The 25528-nt window shown below is 35.8% G+C and overlaps 1 protein-coding gene across 1 annotated transcript in view; it reads left to right on the forward strand.

The window, feature by feature from the left end:
• The window catches only part of LOC144450738 (uncharacterized), a 25756-nt gene extending 867 nt beyond the window's left edge, over nucleotides 1-24889 (forward strand). The window contains exons 2-34 of the mRNA XM_078141432.1: nucleotides 385-465; nucleotides 3241-3351; nucleotides 4370-4458; nucleotides 4647-4742; nucleotides 5218-5340; nucleotides 5846-5971; nucleotides 6665-6787; nucleotides 7162-7287; nucleotides 8006-8128; nucleotides 8503-8628; nucleotides 9355-9477; nucleotides 9908-10030; nucleotides 10574-10696; nucleotides 11105-11227; nucleotides 11814-11936; nucleotides 12846-12965; nucleotides 13285-13407; nucleotides 14050-14172; nucleotides 14781-14903; nucleotides 15463-15585; nucleotides 16099-16221; nucleotides 16837-16959; nucleotides 17212-17334; nucleotides 17742-17867; nucleotides 18411-18533; nucleotides 19153-19275; nucleotides 19436-19555; nucleotides 19832-19954; nucleotides 20518-20643; nucleotides 21183-21305; nucleotides 21909-22025; nucleotides 22310-22454; nucleotides 23401-24889. Coding sequence (XP_077997558.1) covers nucleotides 401-465; nucleotides 3241-3351; nucleotides 4370-4458; nucleotides 4647-4742; nucleotides 5218-5340; nucleotides 5846-5971; nucleotides 6665-6787; nucleotides 7162-7287; nucleotides 8006-8128; nucleotides 8503-8628; nucleotides 9355-9477; nucleotides 9908-10030; nucleotides 10574-10696; nucleotides 11105-11227; nucleotides 11814-11936; nucleotides 12846-12965; nucleotides 13285-13407; nucleotides 14050-14172; nucleotides 14781-14903; nucleotides 15463-15585; nucleotides 16099-16221; nucleotides 16837-16959; nucleotides 17212-17334; nucleotides 17742-17867; nucleotides 18411-18533; nucleotides 19153-19275; nucleotides 19436-19555; nucleotides 19832-19954; nucleotides 20518-20643; nucleotides 21183-21305; nucleotides 21909-22025; nucleotides 22310-22454; nucleotides 23401-23857 — 4287 coding nt within the window. The 5' untranslated portion in view covers nucleotides 385-400 and the 3' untranslated portion in view covers nucleotides 23858-24889. The remainder of the gene's footprint in view (nucleotides 1-384; nucleotides 466-3240; nucleotides 3352-4369; nucleotides 4459-4646; nucleotides 4743-5217; nucleotides 5341-5845; nucleotides 5972-6664; nucleotides 6788-7161; nucleotides 7288-8005; nucleotides 8129-8502; nucleotides 8629-9354; nucleotides 9478-9907; nucleotides 10031-10573; nucleotides 10697-11104; nucleotides 11228-11813; nucleotides 11937-12845; nucleotides 12966-13284; nucleotides 13408-14049; nucleotides 14173-14780; nucleotides 14904-15462; nucleotides 15586-16098; nucleotides 16222-16836; nucleotides 16960-17211; nucleotides 17335-17741; nucleotides 17868-18410; nucleotides 18534-19152; nucleotides 19276-19435; nucleotides 19556-19831; nucleotides 19955-20517; nucleotides 20644-21182; nucleotides 21306-21908; nucleotides 22026-22309; nucleotides 22455-23400) is intronic.
• The last annotated feature ends 639 nt before the right edge of the window (nucleotides 24890-25528 follow it).

Raw genomic sequence — 25528 nt, forward strand, 5'->3', positions numbered from 1 at the left:
TCATGACGTCACCAAACTAGTCATTTTAAAGCCTGCGATAGTTCCTGTTATGCTCACAGCACCATATCCTTTTATTACATTTAGAAAATTCTCAAAAAAAAACCCAACCAACACAAACATGAATGAAACACCAACAATTTGACTCAAATACATACCCATATACATGTCTTTCTCTATAATTCTGTATATACTATTAATTCAAAGACTATCATAATATATCCATTGTATGCTCACTGTGTTAAAATTGCTTTTCAAAAATGCAAATTTCCGTCAACTTTAAGATATGAGAAATTGTACAGAATACAATGCAAGATACATCTTGTTTATTTCAAGGGGACTAATGTCACAGTGATTATTTTTGTTCTTTTCGTCTTGACCGTTTAGATTCTCCGTTGTGAAGATGTTCCATGTCCGTTTCATTATTCTAACACTACCAGTGGTTGTGTGTGCCTTGAACCTAGGAGAGTAAGTACACCTAATGATTTATACAGCTGCAGTCGACACGGTTCACTAAATTTACATTAGATTTACGACAGCGCCGAAAGTAGGGTCTATGAGCCAACTGACATAGATAAATACCAAATCTATGATACGTTGATATAAGCTACTGAATGGACGTTGGTTTAATTGTACCTGCAATAAGGCGGCGTTAACGTTCCTCGTGACTTCCATGATCGTGTAGTGTACATTTTGAGACTCCCAGTATACACTATCTTGATTACAGGGTGATCTACGCAACAGTCGCACCGCTATCACCAAAGGCGGCGTGTGCAATCATAGACTTTTCCCCAACGATAGCCGAGGGTGAAATCGACCAACAATAGTTTTAGTTTGTGTCTATTTTACTAAGCTGTAAGTTCGGTTTCTGCCTTAGTATCAATTTGTCATCATCAGTTAGTAAACCTTCAGTGTAACACAAACTTCATATCCACGTAGACGATTGTTATACTTTATAATTCATGTTTACAACATATTCTCTCGGCTATGTTCATTGATCTGGTTTTAAATAAGCAGATATTGAATTTTAAATATTCATGTACGTATGATCAGTACCATGGTGTACTTTGAGTGATAGTGTAAGTACAGGAAATGTATAGAGGTTATGTAGTGTATTAGAATATAGTCGATACCCACATATTGCATTTAGTCCGAGTGGTTGTCATTCTCTCTGAGTTTGCTAAATAGCAACCACTCATAGAAATGTGTATTCCATTGCAATAGGTAACACAGTAGAAATTAATTCAAAGGATAGTTTTTAAAGGTGTTCACATATATAATGACTATTTATTTTCTTTGTGACGACAACCAGACGACCTTCAAAGCGAGCCAGTCGGGTGAAAGAGATATTTAAAAAGATCTATTTGAAATACATGTCCAGTTTAATAATAAAAAGAGTTCTTACATTCTTCGTCAGTCATGTCTGGAATTTAAGGTTTTTGACAGCATTTTCAACAATTACCAACTCTTATTGTTGGTGTATAAACCTTATGTGTAATTTTTCTGTACTGTGTAATGTATCAGTGAAATGTTGCCAACGTCATCCGACGATATATTTAGACCTGTCTATATGTGATGTTAACAGCCCCTATTGACCAACGTCGACTCCAACTGTTGAATAGCTTCTAATGAAATGAAAGAAGAAGGAAATTACATTTACTTTGTTATCGTCTAAACTTCCTGGTTGGCAGGGGTAGAAAGTTGTGGACAACTAACATGGTTTCAGTACGGAGGCTTATTGACTGACACGGATGTTGATGACGTAATCATGTCTGGGCAGTGGGGCATTCTCACAAACTAGACTGAGTGCGTCTTGGACGATGCCGTAAAAGAGGCTGTGTGGTTTACGACGATGAATAGTGGGCGATCAAATAATCTGTCTGTCTGTTGTCTGTCTTTGTGTTTTAATGTAATAATATTGCACATATTCAGTATGTGGAGTAGAGTGGGGGAGGGGTACAATAAGAGGCCCCTTGCAAAGGCCAATAAAGTTTCAAATTAATACTTGTTTGAATGGAAACAAGGGTTCAATAACAACACAACCAAATTAACTCCACGGAGATCAAATACTAGATAGTTGTAACAAGTACTAAACTTACTGTGTTTTAAACACACAACACACAACAATGCCCTGACTCTCTGATATCATCACCTTTGAAACCCACATGGGGATAGGTCAAATAGTATCTGAATAACCTTTTCAGTCTAGTAAAGGCGCTGTCTGTTTGAAAGCACAGTTGTTGTGTAAAATGATAATAGGGCCTGGCTTAAATTCAATAGTCAGTAGAATCTCAGACCACGTGATCGCAGGTACAACAATAGTTCACGAACAGTGCACGTAATGTAAGGGCGTAACGTGCAAAATATTTGATAAATTATACTAACTTTCACATGTCACATACGTCGTATTTGTATTGTTCTTGAATATCATGGTAATTAGTGTAGAAAAGATGTCTGCCTTCTCTCTCTCTCTCTTGATCGAAAAGTGCGTGTGTATTATATCATTCACTCTATTCGTCCGTCCAATCTACCGGTCACTTGTCTACCATCACATAGTATCTGTCTGCACGATCACCCTCACACTCACTTACAAAATGTATGGATAGATTGATTGATTGATTTTCTGCATGACCTAGCCACTACTAAGCATGTCCATCGTCTATTCTTTATAAGATAGTTTATCCGAATGTTGATATAAATAATGTTGGTTCTTATATAGCGCTTTCCCACTCTGTGCTGAAAGTACTTTACAATTATTACCCCTGGTTCGGGTCAATAGCGCTAGCGGCACAACGGCCCTTTATACTTCCTCAACTCCCTGGGGAGCATACACTCCATTGCATAAGCGCATAAGATTAAAAACATTCACATTGCAACGTCTATCCTATCAGGTTCCCAATTATACAGCTGGGTTGACTGAGACACAGTCGTGGTTCAAATCTTGCCCAAGGATTTTAGCCACTCAGATACATACGGCAACAATGGGGCTCGAACTGCAACCTGTAGATTCCAAGCCGGCCACTCTAACCATTCGCCCATCACGACTTCTCAATATATATCTCCTGATCGGTATCTTCCGTCAAATAATATGGATTTTCCAATGAGTTTATCCCCCTCCCTCACCACATTTCATGTTTGTCCAAAAATGATAAAGTTGATTTTCTTTTGAAATATTGATAAAGGGTTATATTTAACTTGAAAATTAGATTCTTAGACATGAGATATATGTGTTCTTTTTGACAGCCCAAACGTATGTGGAGGTGGCACTGGATACGAATCCTATCAGCTAAGTTATTCCCAGCGTTATACATCGTCATGTAACATAAGAAGGTTTGGTCTATGTACATACTATAGGTAAATATCAACTTTACTTTCCACACATCAGCCATATTCCGAAAATCATACACAGTAAACTTTATTGGATATGTTCTACTATCAATGGCCTGGGAACACTACATAGTAGTATCAATGGCTTGGGAACACTACATAGTAGTATCAATGGCTTGGGAACACTACATAGTAGTATCAATGGCTTGGGAACACTACATAGTAGTATCAATGGCTTGGGAACACTACATAGTAGTATCAATGGTTTGGGAACACTACATAGTAGTATCAATGGCTTGGGAACACTAGATAGTAGTATCAATGGCTTGGGAACACTACATAGTAGTATCAATGGCTTGGGAACACTACATAGTAGTATCAATGGCTTGGGAACACTACATAGTAGTATCAATGGCTTGGGAACACTACATAGTAGTATCAATGGCTTGGGAACACTAAATAATAGTATCAATGGCTTGGGAACACTACATAGTAGTATCAATGGCTTGGGAACACTACATAGTAGTATCAATGGCTTGGGAACACTAAATAGTAGTATCAATGGCTTGGGAACACTACATAGTAGTATCAATGGCTTGGGAACACTAAATAGTAGTATCAATGGCTTGGGAACACTACATAGTAGTATCAATGGCTTGGGAACACTACATAGTAGTATCAATGGCTTGGGAACACTACATAGTAGTATCAATGGCTTGGGAACACTAGATAGTAGTATCAATGGCTTGGGAACACTACATAGTAGTATCAATGGCTTAGGAACACTACATAGTAGTATCAATGGCTTGGGAACACTAGATAGTAGTATCAATGGCTTGGGAACACTACATAGTAGTATCAATGGCTTGGGAACACTACATAGTAGTATCAATGGCTTGGGAACACTAGATAGTAGTATCAATGGCTTGGGAACACTACATAGTAGTATCAATGAAATCAGCAGAGAGAGGATGGAAGATATATTTGTCAAACAAACTCAAACTTTATGTGTAATTCCTTGTTTACCTATTCACATTATGTATAGGACTGCATACAGGGTTGCTTATCGTTTAGCGTCGACGACTTTGAGATGTTGTGATGGCTGGCTAGAACAGGACGGTGAATGTATTATTCGTAAGTTACAAATTATCCTCCTGTTGTCTTTCCCATGCGATTTGTCAATATGACAGTTCACAATAATAATGCACATTTTGTAATTTCAGACTCTCTTCAATTACTATCAAAGGTCCAACGAATTGTTAATCTTTCAAATATATGCAGCCGAATCACATGTATAATTTCCAGTGCTATCTTTTTTTCAGCAATATGTTTACCGCCATGTGAAAACAGTGGAATTTGTACTGAACCCAATACTTGTGACTGTACATCAAACTACCAAGGAAGTACATGTACGGAAGGTAAATATTGTTATACTTAGTGTACATCACAAATATTCTGATGTTTTAATTAGTTTGAGAGAGTTGAACATCTGTGGACCATCTCTCACGTAGGTATAAAATAGCATGCAATTACTCTTTGTTTTGGTACTTACTTTGTAATTACTACACGTATTTTAGTATCATAAAAAATCTTCATGTTGATTACATAAAGTGTAAATTATATTTGATAAGAGGGTTTATTTGGAGTCCTATAACAACTGTGGCACATAAACTTATAACTTATTGTTACATAAACATAAAATAAATCTAAGAAATATCTTGGGCTTGACAACAGAAATTTCGCGAAGTTTTGGGCGAAGTCTGTTGAGAAGTTTACAAAACGTATATGTCACCCTATCAAATTAGACCTACAGAGTCGTTCCATTCACGGTTTAGTTGTATGGAGAAATGTACAACTCCATCATCTAAATGTTTGATTTGCCATTTGCTACAGACATCAATGAATGTAATTCAAACAATGGAGATTGTGACCATACTTGTAGCAATGGCATTGGAACTTATACATGTTCATGTGATTCTGGATATACCTTGAATACAGACGGCAAGTCATGTGATGGTAAGTATTCTAGTATTTCAGCTGTATGTCGGAAGATACCTCATCATGAACAAGCTGAACCCTCAAACTTGAATAATATCTCAAAATAGGTGTCAGTGTTGCTGCATCTGAAACATAATAGCTAGCGTAGCAGCTCAATGACTAATATGCATGCGCGTCCTATATACTCTGCGATTCTATGCGATTTTTTTATTTTTTGGTGGTTTTACCCAAGGATGCATCGCGGCGCAATGACTACGCATGCGCGTTCTCTATACTATGCACAAGCTATGCACATTCTCCACGCGGAGGGCACTATATCAACAATATCATCATGAGGCACCCGGTCACAAATGCATCTACCCTGCACGAGTTTATGGGCTTTGCCTCGTTATGATATTATTTTAACATCCCGTCGGTATTAGTTTCAAATGACACATGAATATATTCTAGATTCTAAAGGGTCGTTCTAATCACAAACGTATGACAAACTTCACAAATTCGTATTGTGCCATTACTTCATCAGATGTAAATGAATGTACCTCTGGAAATGGAGGATGTTCACATAGTTGTCATAACAACGGAGGTAGTTATTACTGTAGCTGTAACTATGGATATAACCTTGGTGGGGATCAAAGGACATGTTATCCAGGTATTATAAATAGTATTGTTTGTTTTTTATCACTGTCACTTCATTTAAATATAGTCTGTATTTGAAGTAAAATGACACACTCAAATGTAAAGGTTGAATACGTAGGCGAGCACGCGGGTGAGTGAGCAAAGACGGAAACGAGTGAGAGAGTGAGTGAGTGAGTGAGTGAGTGAGTGAGTGAGTAAATGGATGGGTGGGTGGGTGGGCAGGCCGGTGGACGACCGACAGATGGGCTGGTCTGATGTGAACAACTCGTGCATGAATGCTTTAGTCACTTTACCAGCATGTAGTGACAGCCGTATATTGAATGTCTTCCAGGAGGTTGTAGCGATCCCGGTGCTCCTTCCAATGGCAATAGATTGCCTGGTCCAGGAAGTAACGGTTATCAATCTGGTGACGTCATCACATTCTCTTGTAGTAACGGTTTTTATTTAAGTGGGAGTACAAGCAGTACATGTAACACCGGTTCATGGTCTAATAGTGTCCCGGTTTGCTCAGGTATGTTTATTTAAAGCAAAATGATTTTATTCATAGTTTGTAAAAGAATAATACATTTTTCCTTTCCTTTCAAAAAACTATTTCAGATGCAAACATGTAAACGAGTCTTTCAATCAGTCATCTTTGATATTTGGTAAAATACATGCTTTATTTAACCGTATTCCTTTATAATTCCCACTTCTTTTAACCCAAAAGATGTGAATGAATGTAATTCAAACAATGGAGATTGTGACCATACTTGTAGCAATGGCATTGGAACTTATACATGTTCATGTGATTCTGGATATACCTTGAATACAGATGGCAAGTCATGTGATGGTAAGTATTCTAGTATTTCAACTGTATGTCAATCATAGTGGATTTATAAAATGTCCAAAAAGTTTATCTTCATTCCAATAGTACCGAGTCGTCAAATATGTATGTCAACAGAATTAATATTACTAGAAATGAATCGGAAGATAACTGAACAAGTCGAATCCTCAAACTTGAATAGTAACTATCGCAAAATAGCTGTCATTTCTGTATCTGAAACACAATATTTTAAGACCCAGAATGCTCATCGGTATTAGTTTCAAATGACACATGAATGCATTCTAGATACAAAAGGTCGCTCAAATGACAAACGTATTACAGACTTCACAAATTCTCTTGAAGTTTGTAATTATTTTTCGTATTGTGTCATTACTTCACAGATGTAAATGAATGTACCTCTGGAAACGGAGGTTGTTCACATAGTTGTCATAACAACGGAGGTAGTTATTCCTGTAGTTGTAACCATGGATATAACCTTGGTGGTGATCAAAGGACATGTTATCCAGGTATCAAAAATAGTATTGTTTTTTCATCACTGTCACTTTATTTAGATATACTCTGTATTTGAAATAAAGACTGAGACACACTCGAATATAAAGGTTGGATTGGTAGGAGAGCAAGCGGGCGAGTGAGCAAAGAAATAAGCGAGTGAGTGGGTGAGAGAATGAGTGGGTGGGTGAGGAGAGAAGAAGGGAGGAAGAGAGGGAGTAAGTGGATGGGTGGGAGGGCAGTCAGGATGGCGGACGACCGACCGAACAGGTGGGTTGGTCTGATGTGAACAACTCGTGCGTGAATGCTTTAGTCAGTTTACCAGCATGTAGTGACAGCCGTATATTGAATGTCTTCCAGGAGGTTGTAGCGATCCCGGTGCTCCTTCCAATGGCAATAGATTGCCTGGTCCTGGAAGTAACGGTTATCAATCTGGTGACGTCATCACATTCTCTTGTAGTAACGGTTTTTATTTAAGTGGGAGTACAAGCAGTACATGTAACACCGGTTCATGGTCTAATAGTGTCCCGGTTTGCTCAGGTATGTTTATTTAAAGCAAAATTATTTTATTCATAGTTTGTAAAAGAATAATACGTTTTTCCTTTCCTTTCAAAAAACTATTTCAGATGCAAACATGTAAATGATACTTTCAATCAGTCATCTTTGATATTTGGTAAAATACATGCTTTATTTAACCGTATTCCTTTATAATTCCCACTTTTTTTCACCCAAAAGATGTGAATGAATGTAATTCAAACAATGGAGATTGTGACCATACTTGTAGCAATGGCATTGGAACTTATACATGTTCATGTGATTCTGGATATACCTTGAATACAGACGGCAAGTCATGTGATGGTAAGTATTCTAGTATTTCAACTGTAAATCAATCATAGTGGATTTATAAAGTGTCAAAAAAGTTGATCTTCATTCCACTAGCACCGAGTCGTCAAATATGTATGTCAACAGAATTAATATTACTAGAAATGAATCGGAAGATACCTGAACAAGCCGAATCCTCAAACCAGAATAGTAACTATCGCAAAATAGCTGTCATTTCTGTATCTGAAACACAATATTTTAAGACCCAGAATGCTCATCGGTATTAGTTTCAAATGACACATGAATACATTCTACATACAAAAGGTCGCTCAAATGACAAACGTATTACAGACTTCACAAATTCCCTTAAAGTTTGTAATTATTTTTCGTATTGTGTCATTACTTCACAGATGTAAATGAATGTACCTCTGGAAACGGAGGTTGTTCACATAGTTGTCATAACAACGGAGGCAGTTATTCATGTAGTTGTAACCATGGATATAACCTTGGTGGTGATCAAAGGACGTGTTATCCAGGTATCAAAAATAGTATTGTTTTTTCATCACTGTCACTTTATTTAGATATACTCTGTATTTGAAATAAAGACTGAGACACACTCAAATGTAAAGGTTGGATTGGTAGGAGAGCAAGCGGGCGAGTGAGCAAAGAAATAAGCGAGTGAGTGCGTGGATGCGTGAGAGCATGAGTGGGTGAGTGAGGAGAGAAGAAGGGAGGAAAAGAGGGAGTAAGTGGATGGGTGGGAGGGCAGTCAGGATGGCGGACGACCGACCGAGCAGGTGGGTTGGTCTGATGTGAGCAACTCGTGCGTGAATGATTTAGTCAGTCTACCAGCATGTAGTGACAGCCGTATATTGAATGTCTTCCAGGAGGTTGTAGCGATCCCGGTGCTCCTTCCAATGGCAATAGATTGCCTGGTCCAGGAAGTAACGGTTATCAATCCGGTGACGTCATCACATTCTCTTGTAGTAACGGTTTTTATTTAAGTGGGAGTACAAGCAGTACATGTAACACCGGTTCATGGTCTAATAGTGTCCCGGTTTGCTCAGGTATGTTTATTTAAAGCAAAATGATTTTATTCATAGTTTGTAAAAGAATAATACGTTTTTCCTTTCCTTTCAAAAAACTATTTCAGATGCAAACATGTAAATGAGACTTTCAATCAGTTATCCTTGATATTTGGTAAAATACATGCTTTATTTAACCGTATTCCTTTATAATTCCCACTTCTTTTCACCCAAAAGATGTGAATGAATGTAATTCAAACAATGGAGATTGTGACCATACTTGTAGCAATGGCATTGGAACTTATACATGTTCATGTGATTCTGGATATACCTTGAATACAGATGGCAAGTCATGTGATGGTAAGTATTCTAGTATTTCAACTGTATGTCAATCATAGTGGATTTATAAAATGTCAAAAAGTTGATCTTCATTCCACTAGTACCGAGTCGTCAAATATGTATGTCAACAGAATTAATATTACTAGAAATAAATCGGAAGATAACTGAACAAGCCGAATCCTCAAACTTGAATAGTAACTATCGCAAAATAGCTGTCATTTCTGTATCTGAAACGCAATATTTTAAGACCCAAAATGCTCATCGGTATTAGTTTCAAATGAATCCATTCTAGAAACAAAGTAGGAGGTCACATGACCAAACGACATACGTACGTACATAGTCGCTTCAAATCTTGATTCCAAAAGTTAACTTTATCACTACTGCTAATAATTTCATTCAATAGTCATGAAGTCAATATGTAATGCCTTCTATTTTAACTATTGCACTGCAGATATAAACGAGTGTCTTGTTAATATGGGTGGCTGCATCCAAGTATGTACAAACATTGCTGGAAGTCACATCTGTTCGTGTAATACAGGCTATTATTTGGACACAGACCAAAGGAGTTGTCAAGGTAGGAACTGTAACAAAGAACACACATTAATTACTTGATCCATTCACAAGGAACCAGTAACATTTCAGTTGTTTTATTTACGCATTTCAAGTATTCAATATTATAAATTATTATTATTATTAGGTATTTATCTGTAATTTGTAATCGTCATTAAGAATACACACATTAAACAATATATGAGCAGCATTAACATGATGCCAACCAAATGACCAATAAATATCATTAACATTGATGCCAACTAAATGACCAATAAATATCATTAACATGATGCCAACTAAATGACCAATAAATATCATTAACATTGACTGACCTTGTTGTAGACATGTTACAGATCAAAAAGGTATATGGTTAATGGGTTGATTTTGTTAACTTAACGTTTAAGATCAATCCCACTTATTGTCCTACCTGTTATAGTTTCATATCACTTATGCATTTTACACAATTTACTCTTAATAAAACAGAAGACGTCAAAAGATTCGTCTTCTCAGTAAGTTCCTCTAATTTACTGTGTTCTGTCATTATGACCGTTGTGCACTCTTTCAGATACCAATGAATGCAATGTTAACAATGGTGGTTGTAGTCAACTTTGCCTGAATAACGTTGGTAGTTTCATATGTCATTGTAATAGTGGGTTTGTGCTGTCGACAGATGGCTTCAATTGTATCGGTACGTAAAATCAAACTTTGAAAGTGTAGCTTATTTTTGTTATCTGGTGAAATGAATTTCATTCATTCATTCATTCATTCATTCATTCATGCATTCATGCATTAATTAATTAATTAATTAATTAATTAATTAATTAATTAATTCATTCATTCATTCATTCATTCATTCATTCATTCATTCATTCATTCATTCATTCATTCAATCACTTAATATATCCTTGTAGAGTTCTACTGCTGGAATGTTTTTATTTCAAATAAAATTATTTTTAGATTGACATCAGACTTTTTATAGCCATTCTGTTCATCTTTCTGAAAATGAATATTATACTATATGTGATCGTGAGAGAGCTTAATTTGCCTTGATGGGATGATCGGATTTTGACTTAATTTAACCTTGTTATTAATACAGATATAAATGAATGCAATACGAATAATGGTGGTTGTGATCAGAACTGCATAAACTTGATTGGAGGTTTTGAATGCACGTGTAACGGCGGTTATTTACTTGCACAGGATCAGTTCACCTGCAACGGTAAATAGAAATATATGTAACATATGTAATATCGAAGTCATGATCTTTGCAATAAACCTGCAGCCGATTCAAGGGGTAAAAAGCCGTGATTCTATGGGAGAAGGGACTATGTAGATGCTAGGTGGGGGGGGGGGGCGCATGTGACTGTAGGCCAGAGTGAGAATGCTTTCACGTAGCATAGGAGTCCTACAGGTGACTTGCTTTGATTTATGGAAGAATATGTGACTAAGAATGTGATGTGTTATATAACACTTATTGGTTGGCCTTAGTCGGGCCCTAGAAAACAGCATATAACCCCTCGTGCTGTTAAAGTAGCAACGATTTCCCTTGACGTCCAGCCTCGCGAAACAGTACAATGCGTAATATGATGTTTACTCGTGCCTCAAAGTCAGACAGTATTTAATTATATAAATGGCAGTCCTCTGATCGAAAATGTAAGCTAAGGAGATGATACATTTTAAGTAACTGTATTGTACAGAATGACCCACATTTTTTTGTCTTAATGTTATACTCGAGTTGATGATCAAACAACAATCAAACACCACAGCTGTCACACTCATGCAATCATTTCTGTTTAATTATTCAGATATAATAGAATGCTCGTCAAGTAATGGAGGATGTGACCACAGTTGCAGTAATTCTGTTGGAAGCTTTACCTGTGATTGCTTCTCGGGATACACATTAGCATCGAACAATAAAAATTGCATTGGTAAGAGATGTTAATGTCTTCTTTTTGTAAAGTTTCTCATTATGATTTTGGTTTAAAGTCACTATATCTTCATCAAAGTGTTAAACAATTTAGAATATCCTTTGTGGAAAATCAAGGGGTTTTAACTGGAAGATTTTGTTTCTTTAAAAATGACATACTCGCTAGCCTCCAAATAAATACATAGCATAGACGTTCAATAATATCATAACTAGGCAAAGCCAATAAGCTCACACAGGGTGGATTCATTTGTGACCGGTTGCCTCACGATGATATTGTAGATAGCGCCATCCACGTGGAGAATGCGTAAAGTATATAGAAACATGAACAAGTTGTTTCTTTTTACAGATATTGATGAATGTTTGGTTAATAATGGTGAATGTATTCATACATGTAGCAATACAATAGGACATTACTATTGTTCATGTAATGATGGATACACGTTTATAAATGATCAAACATGTATTGGTAAGTTCTTTAATTTTATCATGTACAATTTATGCACAGCAAGACAATAAGTCTCGTTTTAAATAGCAAACCGTGTGACTGAGAATTACCTATATGGCACAGTACAATTCTGAATTTCTCACACAAGTTCAAATTTTGTCATATCTCACCAATGTCATATTCCTTTGAGATACCACAATACTAGCTAGTTGAAGAGTCGCCTTTATTTCATTACATAGATTTAACAATTCTATTGTTGACAATACGGCATCACTTTCCACCAAGATTCTACAATTGTTTAGTTCTACCAATTAGTGTGCATATTAATCATAAAGTGCAAAATACATGGATATTACCTATTAGTATGTATTAATATGAAAACATGCTGGGAATTATATCTACTGTAGTTTGTGTCCTCGATTTGATAAAACTCTTTTGACAAAGTGTGATCTCAATTTTTTTCAGACATAGATGAATGTAGTACAAACAATGGTGGATGTCAACATAATTGCCATAATTCTATTGGTTCATTTACTTGTTCCTGTGAAAATGGTTATACCCTGTCGGCTCAATTCAACTGCAATGGTATCAAGTTTCCTATTTTCTTGTTCACAATGATTGATTGGAGTATAGATAGATAGATAGATAGACGTAGGGACGGACAAAGGGGTGGGTGGATTGAGGGTGGGAGGAAGGGAGGGAGACAGAGAAACAGACAGACAGATCTAGACAGAGACAGACAGACATACAGACAGACTGGTAGATATACATATAGATAAATAGATAGATAGATAGATAGATAGATAGATAGATAGATAGATAGATAGATATCGAAAAGTACATGTCCTTTATATATATCTATAGCCATAATTAGCAGATTACATTATTCTCATTTCATCTGTAGATGTAAACGAATGTTCCACAAACAATGCCAGATGTCACCAAATCTGTTCCAACACACCAGGTAGTTACCATTGTAGTTGTGGGTCCGGTTTTACCTTGACTACGGATGGTAAAACGTGTGTAGGTATGTGTTCAAATAATTTTATGTCGAAAAAATAATACAAATACTTTTAAGTTTTATATTAATTTTAATATTTTCGTTACAGTAAACATGGCGTAATTTATGCGTTTTGCATTACAAGTTTATTTCTGGAGATTTCAATTGTAAAATCAAATAGTAATGAAAACAGTTTGTCTAATGTCATCGAAATGTCATGTTTAAGTCTGGAATAGTGATTATGGTACATACTCTCTGTACATTAGCAATTATTTGACAACAAGTTCCTTAATCGATGTTTGGACTCATCATTGCGAATGATTAAACAAATTAAAATGAATTGTGTATTTCCGATAAACCGACTGACACTAGTTTAAACTCTAAATATTTTAATCAAAAAGATAAGAAATTCCTTGTCTTCATGCACGTCTGTTTTCTTTCCCAAGTGATGCCAGTACATATTTCATCAAACGGTCACAGAAGGGGTATTCTGACTCACATTATGTTTAATTTTGGGGCAAAGCAATTAAAACGATAAAATAAGATAAAATAAAATCCCGACCAACCTACCCTATTTTCCGAGGCCATGTTATTGGAAATATGCAATTATTATTTTTTGTCTTATTATGTTAAATAATATATTAAAATTTGATAAACTATTTTTATCAGAAACCCAGTGTGCTGATGCAAATAATGGAGGGTGTGGACAGCTTTGTGAAAACAACAATGGAATTTTCATCTGTTCATGCATGGCAGGATATAGCATTGCTACAGATATGAAAGCATGTAATGGTATGTGTGCAGTTTACTTCTGTATTTACTTTGTTAACTTATGACATTGGATATAGTTGAAGACTATCAGTATACCCATTCTGTTGCACAGCATAATTATATACTGACCACAATGTTTTTTTGCATTTTTTTCACCCACTAGCAGAAAACTGTCTATACATAAGGGTTTTCTGGAAGTCCAATGTTACCTCCTAGAATTCAGCTGACAGTAGTGCACTAGCTCCAATGTTGTTGTCTCATCCGCGGGTCAAAGATTAAGTTGCAAATTTGAAAGTCACGCTTGAGATTAATAAGGGTATGACCACCATTTGCGTTGATCACAGCAGTGAATCGTCGCCTCATTGTACATCTTGACAAACCACGTGCCGTCCAGATGGACGATGACTCTTTATTTCGTAGTGTAGCGGAAGAAATAACAGCTCTGGTTTGCAAGAATGCTCATTATATATGACGCCCAGTTTCTTTTTATGGCCATGCTCCCGCTATGCAACATACAGAATATAGATTCATATATTAAACCCAAAGGTATATACTCCATCAATCAATAAATTGAATTTTTGTTGATTCACTACATAATGTACGATGATTTTCTTTCTTTCCATCAATAGATGTCAATGAATGTCTTACCACTAACGGTGGCTGTTCTCACATCTGCACCAACTCTATTGGCAGTTATGAGTGTTCCTGTCGACAAGGATATAATTTAGGTGCAGACGGGATATCATGTTATGGTAAGCTAACCAGAATCCTGTAACAGTCTTTGGTTAGGGTTGTAATGACAGACCATATAACTATATAATAAATGGTAGGGTGCTGGTCCTTGTTTGGCAATCATTGCCCTTTTGGGTGTACATATAGTATCATTTAGAGACAATCCCAGTGCTTCCTGTACATATCTATATCTCTAATTTACATAAAAGCACCAGTGCATATAGACGCTCTAATTTACATAAAAGCACCAGTGCATATGGACACTCTAATTTACATAAAAGCACCAGTGCATATGGACACTCTAATTTACATAAAAGCACCAGTGCATATGGACACTCATTTTCCAAACATTAAACTACTATCTCAGCTGCAGTCGATCAGGATGTGATTCGCCACACCATATCGGTCACGTTCCTCCAATTTTAAATAATTCTAATCCCAGATTCTTTCCATTGTATTCTTTTTTAAAGGTGTACGATGTAATAAGTTGTTATTAATTGTTTTAAAGTGGGATATATGCTATTAAATAAACTTTCTCCAGATGTAAATATAATTATTCGAAGTTATCATTGCCTTCAGATAACAATGAGTGCTCAGTTAATAATGGTGGCTGTCAACAGATTTGTGTGAATACAGATGGAAGTTATAATTGTCAGTGTAACCATGGATACCAACGCACAACAGACTTAACAGGATGTCAAGGTATATATAGTATACATAAATGGTAGAATTATATATTATTCTGATGCAACCAATAGGTGACAGAGTAAAGTTCAAACCAGTTTAAATGGTATTCACAATGTTTAGACTGTTTACTTTTTTGAAAAGTTAAGATTCTACGGTAAAACTTCGATATTGTTGCGAAATGGTTGAAGAAATTCTCAGTTATTTAGAATGCAGAATGTACTAAATTGTAATGTTCGACAGAATGATCTATTCAAGCTTACATAGTTTAATGTGCCTTGTTTGAACAAAATATTTGCAATTTGAATGATATGATTGGTAGACAAGTCAATCTTTATGCGGGGGGGGGGGGTAGGTAGATAGAGAAGACGACTAAATTAATGTAAATATCAATAAATTCATATCTTATCAAGAAAATGATGTTTAGCACCTATCTAAACATGTTGTTGCAAGTTTTGGAGAGAGAAAATATTTTTTGAAAATGATAACAGCATGACAGTAAATTTGTTATCTGTTTTTCTATTTTTACAGATATAGATGAATGTATCATAAACAGTGATGGATGTAGTCACTACTGTGTTAATACAGTAGGGGCATTTAATTGTACCTGTCAGGATGGATTCTCATTGGCTAGCAATGGCTTCTCATGTATAGGTAAGCTATCTTATTAAGATATACTGAAGGGGAACCTCTATCTTTCTAATCATTCTCGCAAACCAGACCTTATTTTTCTTCTGTTACACGTTGAGATGCGTCTAGAACGATGTCGTAAAAGAGGCTGTGGTTCATGACGATGCTATACGTCGTGAATGATGCCGTAAAAGAGGTTGTAGTTCATGACGATGCTCGTAGGTCGGGTTGTACGTCTTGAACGATGCCGTAAAAAGGCGGTGGTGACGATGCCCATGGCCCAGGCTGTACGGATTGAAAGATGCCGTAAAAGAGGCTGTGGTCTTTTATGATGATTTCTTCTTGGTAGCTATCAAATGCTTTAGTAGATGTATACCATTGCTATGATTGGGAAATTAAAACTTTTCTTCGAATGAACGCATAATTTGCCAAATCAATATTTATACAATGCTTTCACGAGACGAATATTCTGTTAATAGAAAAACACGATTCAAAATTATAGTTCTTGTTTGTGCACTTTTGAAGACTTATTGAGTTTCTGACTTTAATAATAAACCTTACATACCTCCAATATAGTAGGACTTTCTACTATGAGTTACTAACATTTTCTATGTCACAATTCTACCTTTCTGTGTGAAGACGATAATGAATGTGCAACTAATAATGGAGGTTGTCAGTATTTGTGTAGTAATCTTCAAGGCAGCTACCAATGTGGATGTCTTTCTGGATATAGTCTTCATCTAGATGGTCATACATGCATTGGTAAGTATTATTCCACATGTTTTCTCAGACTGGATACTTTAATTGGGGAATTATTATAGAGCTCGAACTGTGATATATGTATTGATCGTCTCTTGTAAAAAAAACAACAACAAAAAAACAAAAAAAAAACAAAAAAAACCAACAAAACAAAACAAAACAAAACAAAACAAAACACTAAACCAGCCCGCTAATTTGACTTTTTATCGACGACGCCTTCATACAAATAAATAATCCTTTGTAATTTTCTTGCAGACGATGATGAATGTGCTGCAAACAACGGTGCATGTGACCATGTCTGTACAAACACAATTGGTAGTTATGCATGTTCATGTAATGCTGGCTATAAGCTTCACGCTGATAGGAAGTCTTGTGAAGGTATTGTGTTGGTGTTAAAATGAAACACCCCTTGAAACATAAATCGTGTTTTCTCACGTTTAATGCACATGACATTTTCCTGTAGTGTATTACAATATTTGATGATCTAAGTGGCAGGATCTGACGTATTAAGTGCTCATAACGACTGGAATAGTTTGCATATAGCCATGATTTATAAATGGTAGACGAAGTAACCGCCCTTTATTTTTCTAGACAAACTTTGCTGCAGTTTATTTTCACGTCCTCTCCAAGTCGTAATTTTTAATGTGATGTAACGATGAAAATGCCACATTCTATGCTTATTAACTAATACCAATTTCATTTGTGTGTTTGTTTGTTTGTTTGTTTGTTTGTTTGTTTGTTTGTTTGTGTCTGTGTTTGTTTGTTTGTTTGTTTGTTTGTTATAGACATAGATGAATGCCTAAATAGTCCCGCTCTATGTAGTCAACGATGTACCAACACACAAGGAAGTTATCTTTGTTCGTGTTATTCTGGATACAATCTAGATATTGTTGATCGGACTACTTGCATTGGTAAGTCTCTGCTTGATTTGATGATCATTACAATCATGTACATTGATAAACATTGATCATAAAAGCGACCAATTAATAACATTAAATAATCACTCTGAAAAATAGTGATTGGATTATCAAATTAATAAATCAAATGATTGAAATGAGTACCATGATATTGCTTTTTCAAAAAACTATTTGCATGTGATTTGTCCTTGTGTTTGTTAAAAACATAAAAAGTATGCATTATTAACTCCAACAACGACAGTCAACAATTGGTGGCAATCAATTTTATTTATTTAGTCTTTGTAATTAACTGGATGGACGTATTAATCCTGACTGGCTGCCTTCGAAAGTTCTTGCCATATCAAAATATGTCTTAGGTCCATGGAACCACACTACTTGCGCAACATAATTACATGATGGACATACATATCTATATTATGTGCATACATAATTATATGATGTGCATGCAATGTCATAATTATATAATGTGCACATATATAATTATATGATGTGCATACAATCTTGCTATAATTAAAAATGGCGACTCGTCTGTTACAGATGTAATTGAGTGTTATGACAACAAAGGTGGCTGTGAACACGATTGCGTGAATACAATTGGTAGTTTCTCCTGTACTTGTCGTCATGGATACAGCCTAGAGACCGATGCTTCTTCATGTGAAGGTGTGTTTTCGAACATGTATGATTTCGACTGATTTAATGAAGTTTTGTCAGAACTATTTGTCAGAAATATTTAAGATACGCTTCTTAATAAACAAACAACTTAGTGACTTGAGTTTCACTATCTCTGTAATGATACATTTTAGCGTTATCAGCAGTACTAGTCAAATTACCACCTTTGATTCTCTCGCACAGGGTAGATTCATTTGTGACCGGCTGCCTCACGATGATATAGTAGCGCCCTCCGCGTGGAGAATGCGTATAGTATATAGAACGCGCGTGCGTAGTCATAGCGCCGCAATGCATCCTTGGGTAAAACCGCCCATTTTTTTTTTGCTTAGTATATAGGACGCACATGCGTACTAGTCATTGAACCGCTACGCTAGCTATTGCGTGTTTGACCCCCACTTATTTCCATGGTATTATGATTTTGATTTCTTGAAAAGTTCAACAAAGTGATGTAAGTCGTCTCTATAAGAAGATTGGGAACCTAAACTTATCTGGCAATTGCTTTTTTGAACTTGAATAATAATTTAATGAGTATCTATGAAATTGAAAATATGTATATTATATATGCATAGGTATGCAGCATACGTAGTTGTTTCTATTTATGTGTATCTAGATAACGATGAGTGCAGAAATGGTGTGGCTCAGTGTTCCCAGCTATGTAACAACACTTTGGGCAGTTTTGTGTGTTCCTGCCAAGAGGGTTACATACTAGCATCCGACGGAAAAACGTGTTACGGTAAGACATATATATTCGAAAAGACTATTATTATACTGTACGAATATCAAACGTAGTCATCTACCATAGATGTCCCTTTCAATACATTGTTATTAGCGCCTTGCTTTCATAAAACTTTCAAAGGAAGATTTATTCTGTGTCATCTTCTTATGTTATATAGATATTGATTGCAGTTATGCAGACAAACAGTGCCAACAAATATGTATTGGTACAACAGGAGGGTATAGCTGTTCATGTATGTATGGTTACACATTGTCCTCAGATGGTATATCATGCCATGGTATGTAAACAAATTTATTTTATTGCTTTACTAACTGTTATCTTTGACTGTTGTAAATATGTCAACATATCGTAATTAAACAACATCATTTATAGATTTTGGTTTGTAACCCTTTCTCGATGAAAAGTTGAATCAATACAGTAATATTATATTCGGGATACCGAGACTTGTGAAGCAAACAAATTTGCTAAGAAATTGACAGATTTAAGTGTGTTTTAAATGTAGTGTTTGATTACATTGGCGTTGATATGTTGCATACGTCTCGATTGTACACAGACATTGATGAGTGCCTGATAGATGTCGATGGCTGTCAGCAAGAGTGTCAGAACACCCCTGGCAGTTTTGTATGTTCCTGTCGTGAAGGCTATCAATTGGACGTCGATAACTTCGGCTGTGATGGTAGGAAGATGTTGTATATTGTGATATGATGCAACTTTCATGAAATTTTTTGTGGGGAAAACATTGCAGGAAATGACATCACATTTACCCGTCTTTGTCAAGGCAAATAAATAGACGTCGTTTCCTGCAAAATTTTTGCAAGACAACTTGAAGGTATTACGGTAAATGTGATGTCACTTCCTGCAACGTTTTTTCCACAGCACCTTGCTTGAAAACCCCAAACTGACAGAACATAGGTTGCAGTTGAGCTTCTTTACAAGACTTCAAAGTTGAATAAATTACAAATTTGATATTGTATCACCTGAAATCACAGGTTAATAGCAATGATAATGTATAAGTATACCAAAGCCTGAAATAAACCTAGCTGGTCTTTTCATTTTAAGTACTTAATAACTGGGTAAATAATGAAGAAAATATTAAGTTTCTGAAAACCGAGCTCGTTTATTTTCAAACCAAATAAATCATCTAGAGCAATGCCCTATGCTATGAGCGATGTTGTGAATCACGTTAACAAATCAAATTGATACATATACTCGTCATTTGTTCGTTTGTTTTTTGTACAGATAGCGACGAATGTTTGCAAGACAATGGTGGTTGTCAACATGACTGTATTAATACACAAGGATCATTCCATTGTGTGTGCAGAGATGGATATGTTGCCTCTGTGGTTGACATAACACGTTGTCAAGGTGATGATTTACAAATGTAGTAAATGAGTCTTTCAGAATATATTGAACACAGCATTTAGCACAGTTTTCAAAAATAATGCACTGTATATTTGATTCCTTGATGAATTCTCAAACCTACTTCTTGATTTATCATCATTGATGAAAAGGTGCAACGTAAATTCCATGTATGTATGTATGTATGTATGTATGTATGTATGTATGTATGTATGTATGTATGTGTGTGTGTGTGTGTGTGTGTATGTATGTCCGTCCGTCCGTCCGTCCGTCCGTCCGTGTGTGTGTGTGTGTGTGTGTGTGTGTCTGTCTGTCTGTCTGTCTGTCTGTCTGTCTGTCTGTCTGTGTGTGTGCGTGCGTGCGTGCGTGCGTGCGTGCGTGCGTGCGTGTGTGTGTGTGCGCGCGAGCACGTCTGCATATATTTTTTTCTATGTAACTTGGAACAAAAGACGTTGTGTGAGACACAAAAAACACCACCCTTTAGTTAAAACGCTATGGATATTCCAGTTTGATAGTAAATACCTTTTTTTCTTATTTTCCTAAAGATATCGATGAGTGTGTCAAGGGTATTGATAATTGTACACATATCTGTCTGAATACTGATGGTAGTTATACATGCCAGTGTGATCAAGGCTATAAGCTTAGTCCAGATGATGATAATTGTTCAGGTAAGATTATTAAACAATAATACAAAATTTAATGTTTCTCCTTCTAATACCAATTATAAATCGTACAAAGCAATGAAATCGAAGACCTTTCCAGATAATGTACATTATCATAAAGTAGTAATATATTTCAAAGCCTGTCGTTTTTCAACCAGTAAAGTAATTAAAAAACAAACATTTCCGACAACTTATGTTAAAAAGCTAATTCAAGTTTAAACAAATCTACGGCTCCCTGGCAGAAATGTAACCTCTTATCACATTTTGCCTAGGGTATCTCACGTAATATTTTTTCAAGGGAATCTCACATTTTTCGAGGATATCTTGCACATTTTTTCGAGGGTGTCTCGCATAACATTTTTTCGAGGGTGTCTCACATCACATTTTTTCGAAGGTATCTCGCATCACACTTTCCGCGAGGTATCTCTTTGTTCACTATGTATGGAGTACAATATATGCATATTGCTTTAAGCCCCCATTTACTAGTACATTAGCTTTTCCCTCGTTACAATCTTCAAACCTTCGTAGACAAAAATTTTTCCTCGGTTTCATCTGTATATAATTTAGGTTATTGGTTGATTTCAATATCAATGTTTTTAAACTCATTAGATAACGATGAATGTAGCAGCAATCCATGTGAACATATATGTACCAATACTCCAGGAAGCTTTCAGTGTTCCTGCAATACAGGATACCAATCGTTTGGACTTGGATGCAGACTTCATGGTAAGCATGCATGCGGACGGACGGACGGACGGACGGACGGACAGACGGACAGACAGACAGACAGACAGACAGACAGACAGACAGACAGACAGACAGACAGACAGAAGACAGGCAGACAGACAGACAGACAGACAGACAGCCAGAAGACAGACAAACAGACAGACAGACAGACAGACATACAGACAGACAGACATATACACACAAAACAGCAAACATATACAGAAGGTGCAAATATGACTAAAACAAAATTTTAACTTTGTTATACTTTGTTATGTATACTTCAGCTACTGTAGATGATCCATCCAATCCGGGTCTCTCGAAACCAAGTGAACAGCAACAAAATAATATTCTAGTGATTGCTATCACAGCTGCCGTAGTAGGAGCATTATTAGTGGCTGTTGCAGTCGTTATAATCTTTATGTGTAGAAGGTAGGTACATGTTACAGTAGTTTATTTTGTCTCTCAAGAGACCTGTTGTAGGTTCCAAGATGCATTGCGCGTCTCTCCATATACGCGCTTAGGGGTTTGCACGCGCTACTCATGGGGGATGGGTTGTCACGTGACACCACTCATGATCAGAATGATCAACATGGTTTTCTATAATTTCCTAATGAAAATGTTATTTCAAACGTTATTATAGACAAAACAAGACTAAATGTAACAACATAAGCGACGTCCTCTCGCGCAATGCATTATGGAACCGGAAAATCGACCATGTTGTGTCTGGGTGTTTAGTTGTTTTTTGTGGTTGTTTATGTTTCTGCCTATACTGGTAGTATGATATTTCATTATTGCAGTATGGGCTACCCATATATATATATACTACAACATGTAAGCACAGCTCTTATCAAGACAAGTGCCTACCAAGACATTCCGAGATAACAAAACTGTTGCCTAGTTTTATGTTACAGTGTCAACAACTTTGTGTAATAGTAGAAATTATTATACCTATACTCGACTACATTTATTTGCTACTTTCTATCAATATTAATATTGATTGAAAGTAGCATGCATATTTTTTGTATAAAAGAGCCAACTGTTTCGATTTTAAGAAAATGTGAGTTTGTACTGTCACACAATCATACAAATACAGGCAGAAAAAAGTCGCTCATTATCATGATTATTGTTAACAAATGAATTGTTTATTGACAAGAAAAACGAAAGAAATGCAACCATGACGATTGTCATTTCAGTATTATATTCATGATAACAAATATTTGTTTTACTATTTCATAAATCATATAGCCTTGAAGGATAGCTTTAGCTATTACATGGTACTAAATGTAATATATGACACGTCGTAGGTGATATATTATTGACAATCAAATACTGATGTCAGACAATTACCGTAACCTACTCGTTGTATTTTCTGTAGATGTGGACGCCATAAACGACCTGCTTCTGCCAATGTCGACGTACCTCTCGAAAATATAGACAACCTAGTCAGACGGAATGAAATGAATAATTGCCTGCCAGAACCCCATGAATACCATGACCTTCAAGTGAATGGTAGAAATACTCTAACTGAACCCATATATTCAGAAATCCCAGGTGACTGTAGCCTTGGGGCAGCAGCAGGTTTCCATAATTACGATAGCCTGAACTTGAAGTTAGAGGAAACAGAACAGGATTGTAAGTCACTGCCACCACTACCACAGCCATCATTACCTGCTCCTCCACCATACACTGAGGAAGACGAGTACCTGTATCCCACGAACATCGCTAGACCTCCTAATTACTATAACCTAGAACCTAGCAAGGAATCCACCAATCTTAATACCAGTTCATATGTAACTATGGATGGTTCAGACAAGAAAGTACCACTTGAGTAAATCCCTTTATTCAAAAGTTAGTATTAGGCTGGCTTTTTGTTCACCTCCTATGCAATTATCCAAGTTCTTCCTAGTAACCGGATCTTCCTGTTTGGTAACAGTAAGATGTTTAGCCGTTAAGATGGATATAATATTTTGTGAGCAACTTGAATGTCTAGAACAGACACACTGTTCATACTTTTCCCAGTTTCTCGTTGTTATATATACCTCGAGTGTAGGTAATTATTATGGTATTAATTAATTAATAACAACCCAAATTAACATGGATACACTTTCTGCATGTTACAAGGAAATAAAGTTGCAAACAAAACTCAATTCAACATATCATATCATATAATCATAATTATCATATCATTATTAAGATAATTTTTTTTATTAGTAATGCTTAAAATGGTTGAATCGGTAGATTGCTATAGACAGATTTTTAAAATAAGAGTTTGAAGTGTTTGATATAGATAGGATAACATTGAACGATGTGGTTAATACCCAGACTCTCCATCCCAGCCATGGAGTGAGCCATCAGCGGTGAGGCTGGGTAAACGTTAACGACACTATAACGTAATAAACCCACTGTGTGCATACATAATGACATTTAAATTGGCTCGTAGTATACCTAAACCGATATCATACATATACAGCTGGGTACTTGCCATAGGATTTGATGTAGTCTGTAATATAATATACGATATTCAACGCTATCATCCAGCACTCAGGTTAAGAAGCCTGATATGGCTGAATAACACAACGGTACGGTACAGTCTAGAGTTCATGCATTGACTATCAAACGTATATTATATTTGGATTTCTTTCCAATGAGAGCTCCAGAGAATATTATTTAGCTGGAATCGATAGTAAGATTTAATAATGTTAATAAGAACAGACAATGAGTGGAATTTTTGCATTTTACAATTGCTACACATCACCTATAATTGTAACATACAATCTTAAATGTAACATTTATTGTGTTTTTGTTCCAGAAACAACTTAAAATTGCTACTTGAAATTTTCGACTGCATATAAAATTTCAAAATTCTGTGTTTGGAACAAAAAAATATTAATTTCAAAATCTTGGATTATTAACACAGATGAATTTTCATTTACAATGTAAAATTTCATATTCATAATTATTGGTAATTATTGATTAACATCTTTTACCTAATTTTTGTCCAATTATACTTTTCCTTTAATAGGTGTACATAAATATTGCATGACAAGAGAGTATGTAAATATTACATGTAAAACCCACACAAAGTATATTTTCGATAATAATTGTACCAGCCCGATTATCAGGCTTTACATACAAAGTCTCGTTACATTTACACTGACTGCTGGTAAACAATCACGTCTGTATGAATGTTTGAATGAAATTATGTGATTCGACGAAAGAAACCAGTGATATCTGCATAAAGCTTATAGTTCTCGTGTATGAATGTTTGAAAGAAATTATATGATTCGACGAAAGGAACCAGTTCTGTATATCCTTATAGTTCTTGAAAAAATTAACATTTACATGCATGGGGTGTTTGGTGTGAAAGTATTGACAATGGGAACATAGTATTTGTAATAGCAAAGTTTGTTTGCAAATACGATATTAAAGAGTTAGTATTTTAATACAGCCTATGATATGGTTACTCGTTTTTATGACTATCCCTCCTGGCCTGGTGGCTCTCT

The sequence above is a fragment of the Glandiceps talaboti genome, chromosome 20, assembly GCF_964340395.1.
Source record: "Glandiceps talaboti chromosome 20, keGlaTala1.1, whole genome shotgun sequence".
Lineage (NCBI taxonomy): Eukaryota > Metazoa > Hemichordata > Enteropneusta > Spengelidae > Glandiceps > Glandiceps talaboti.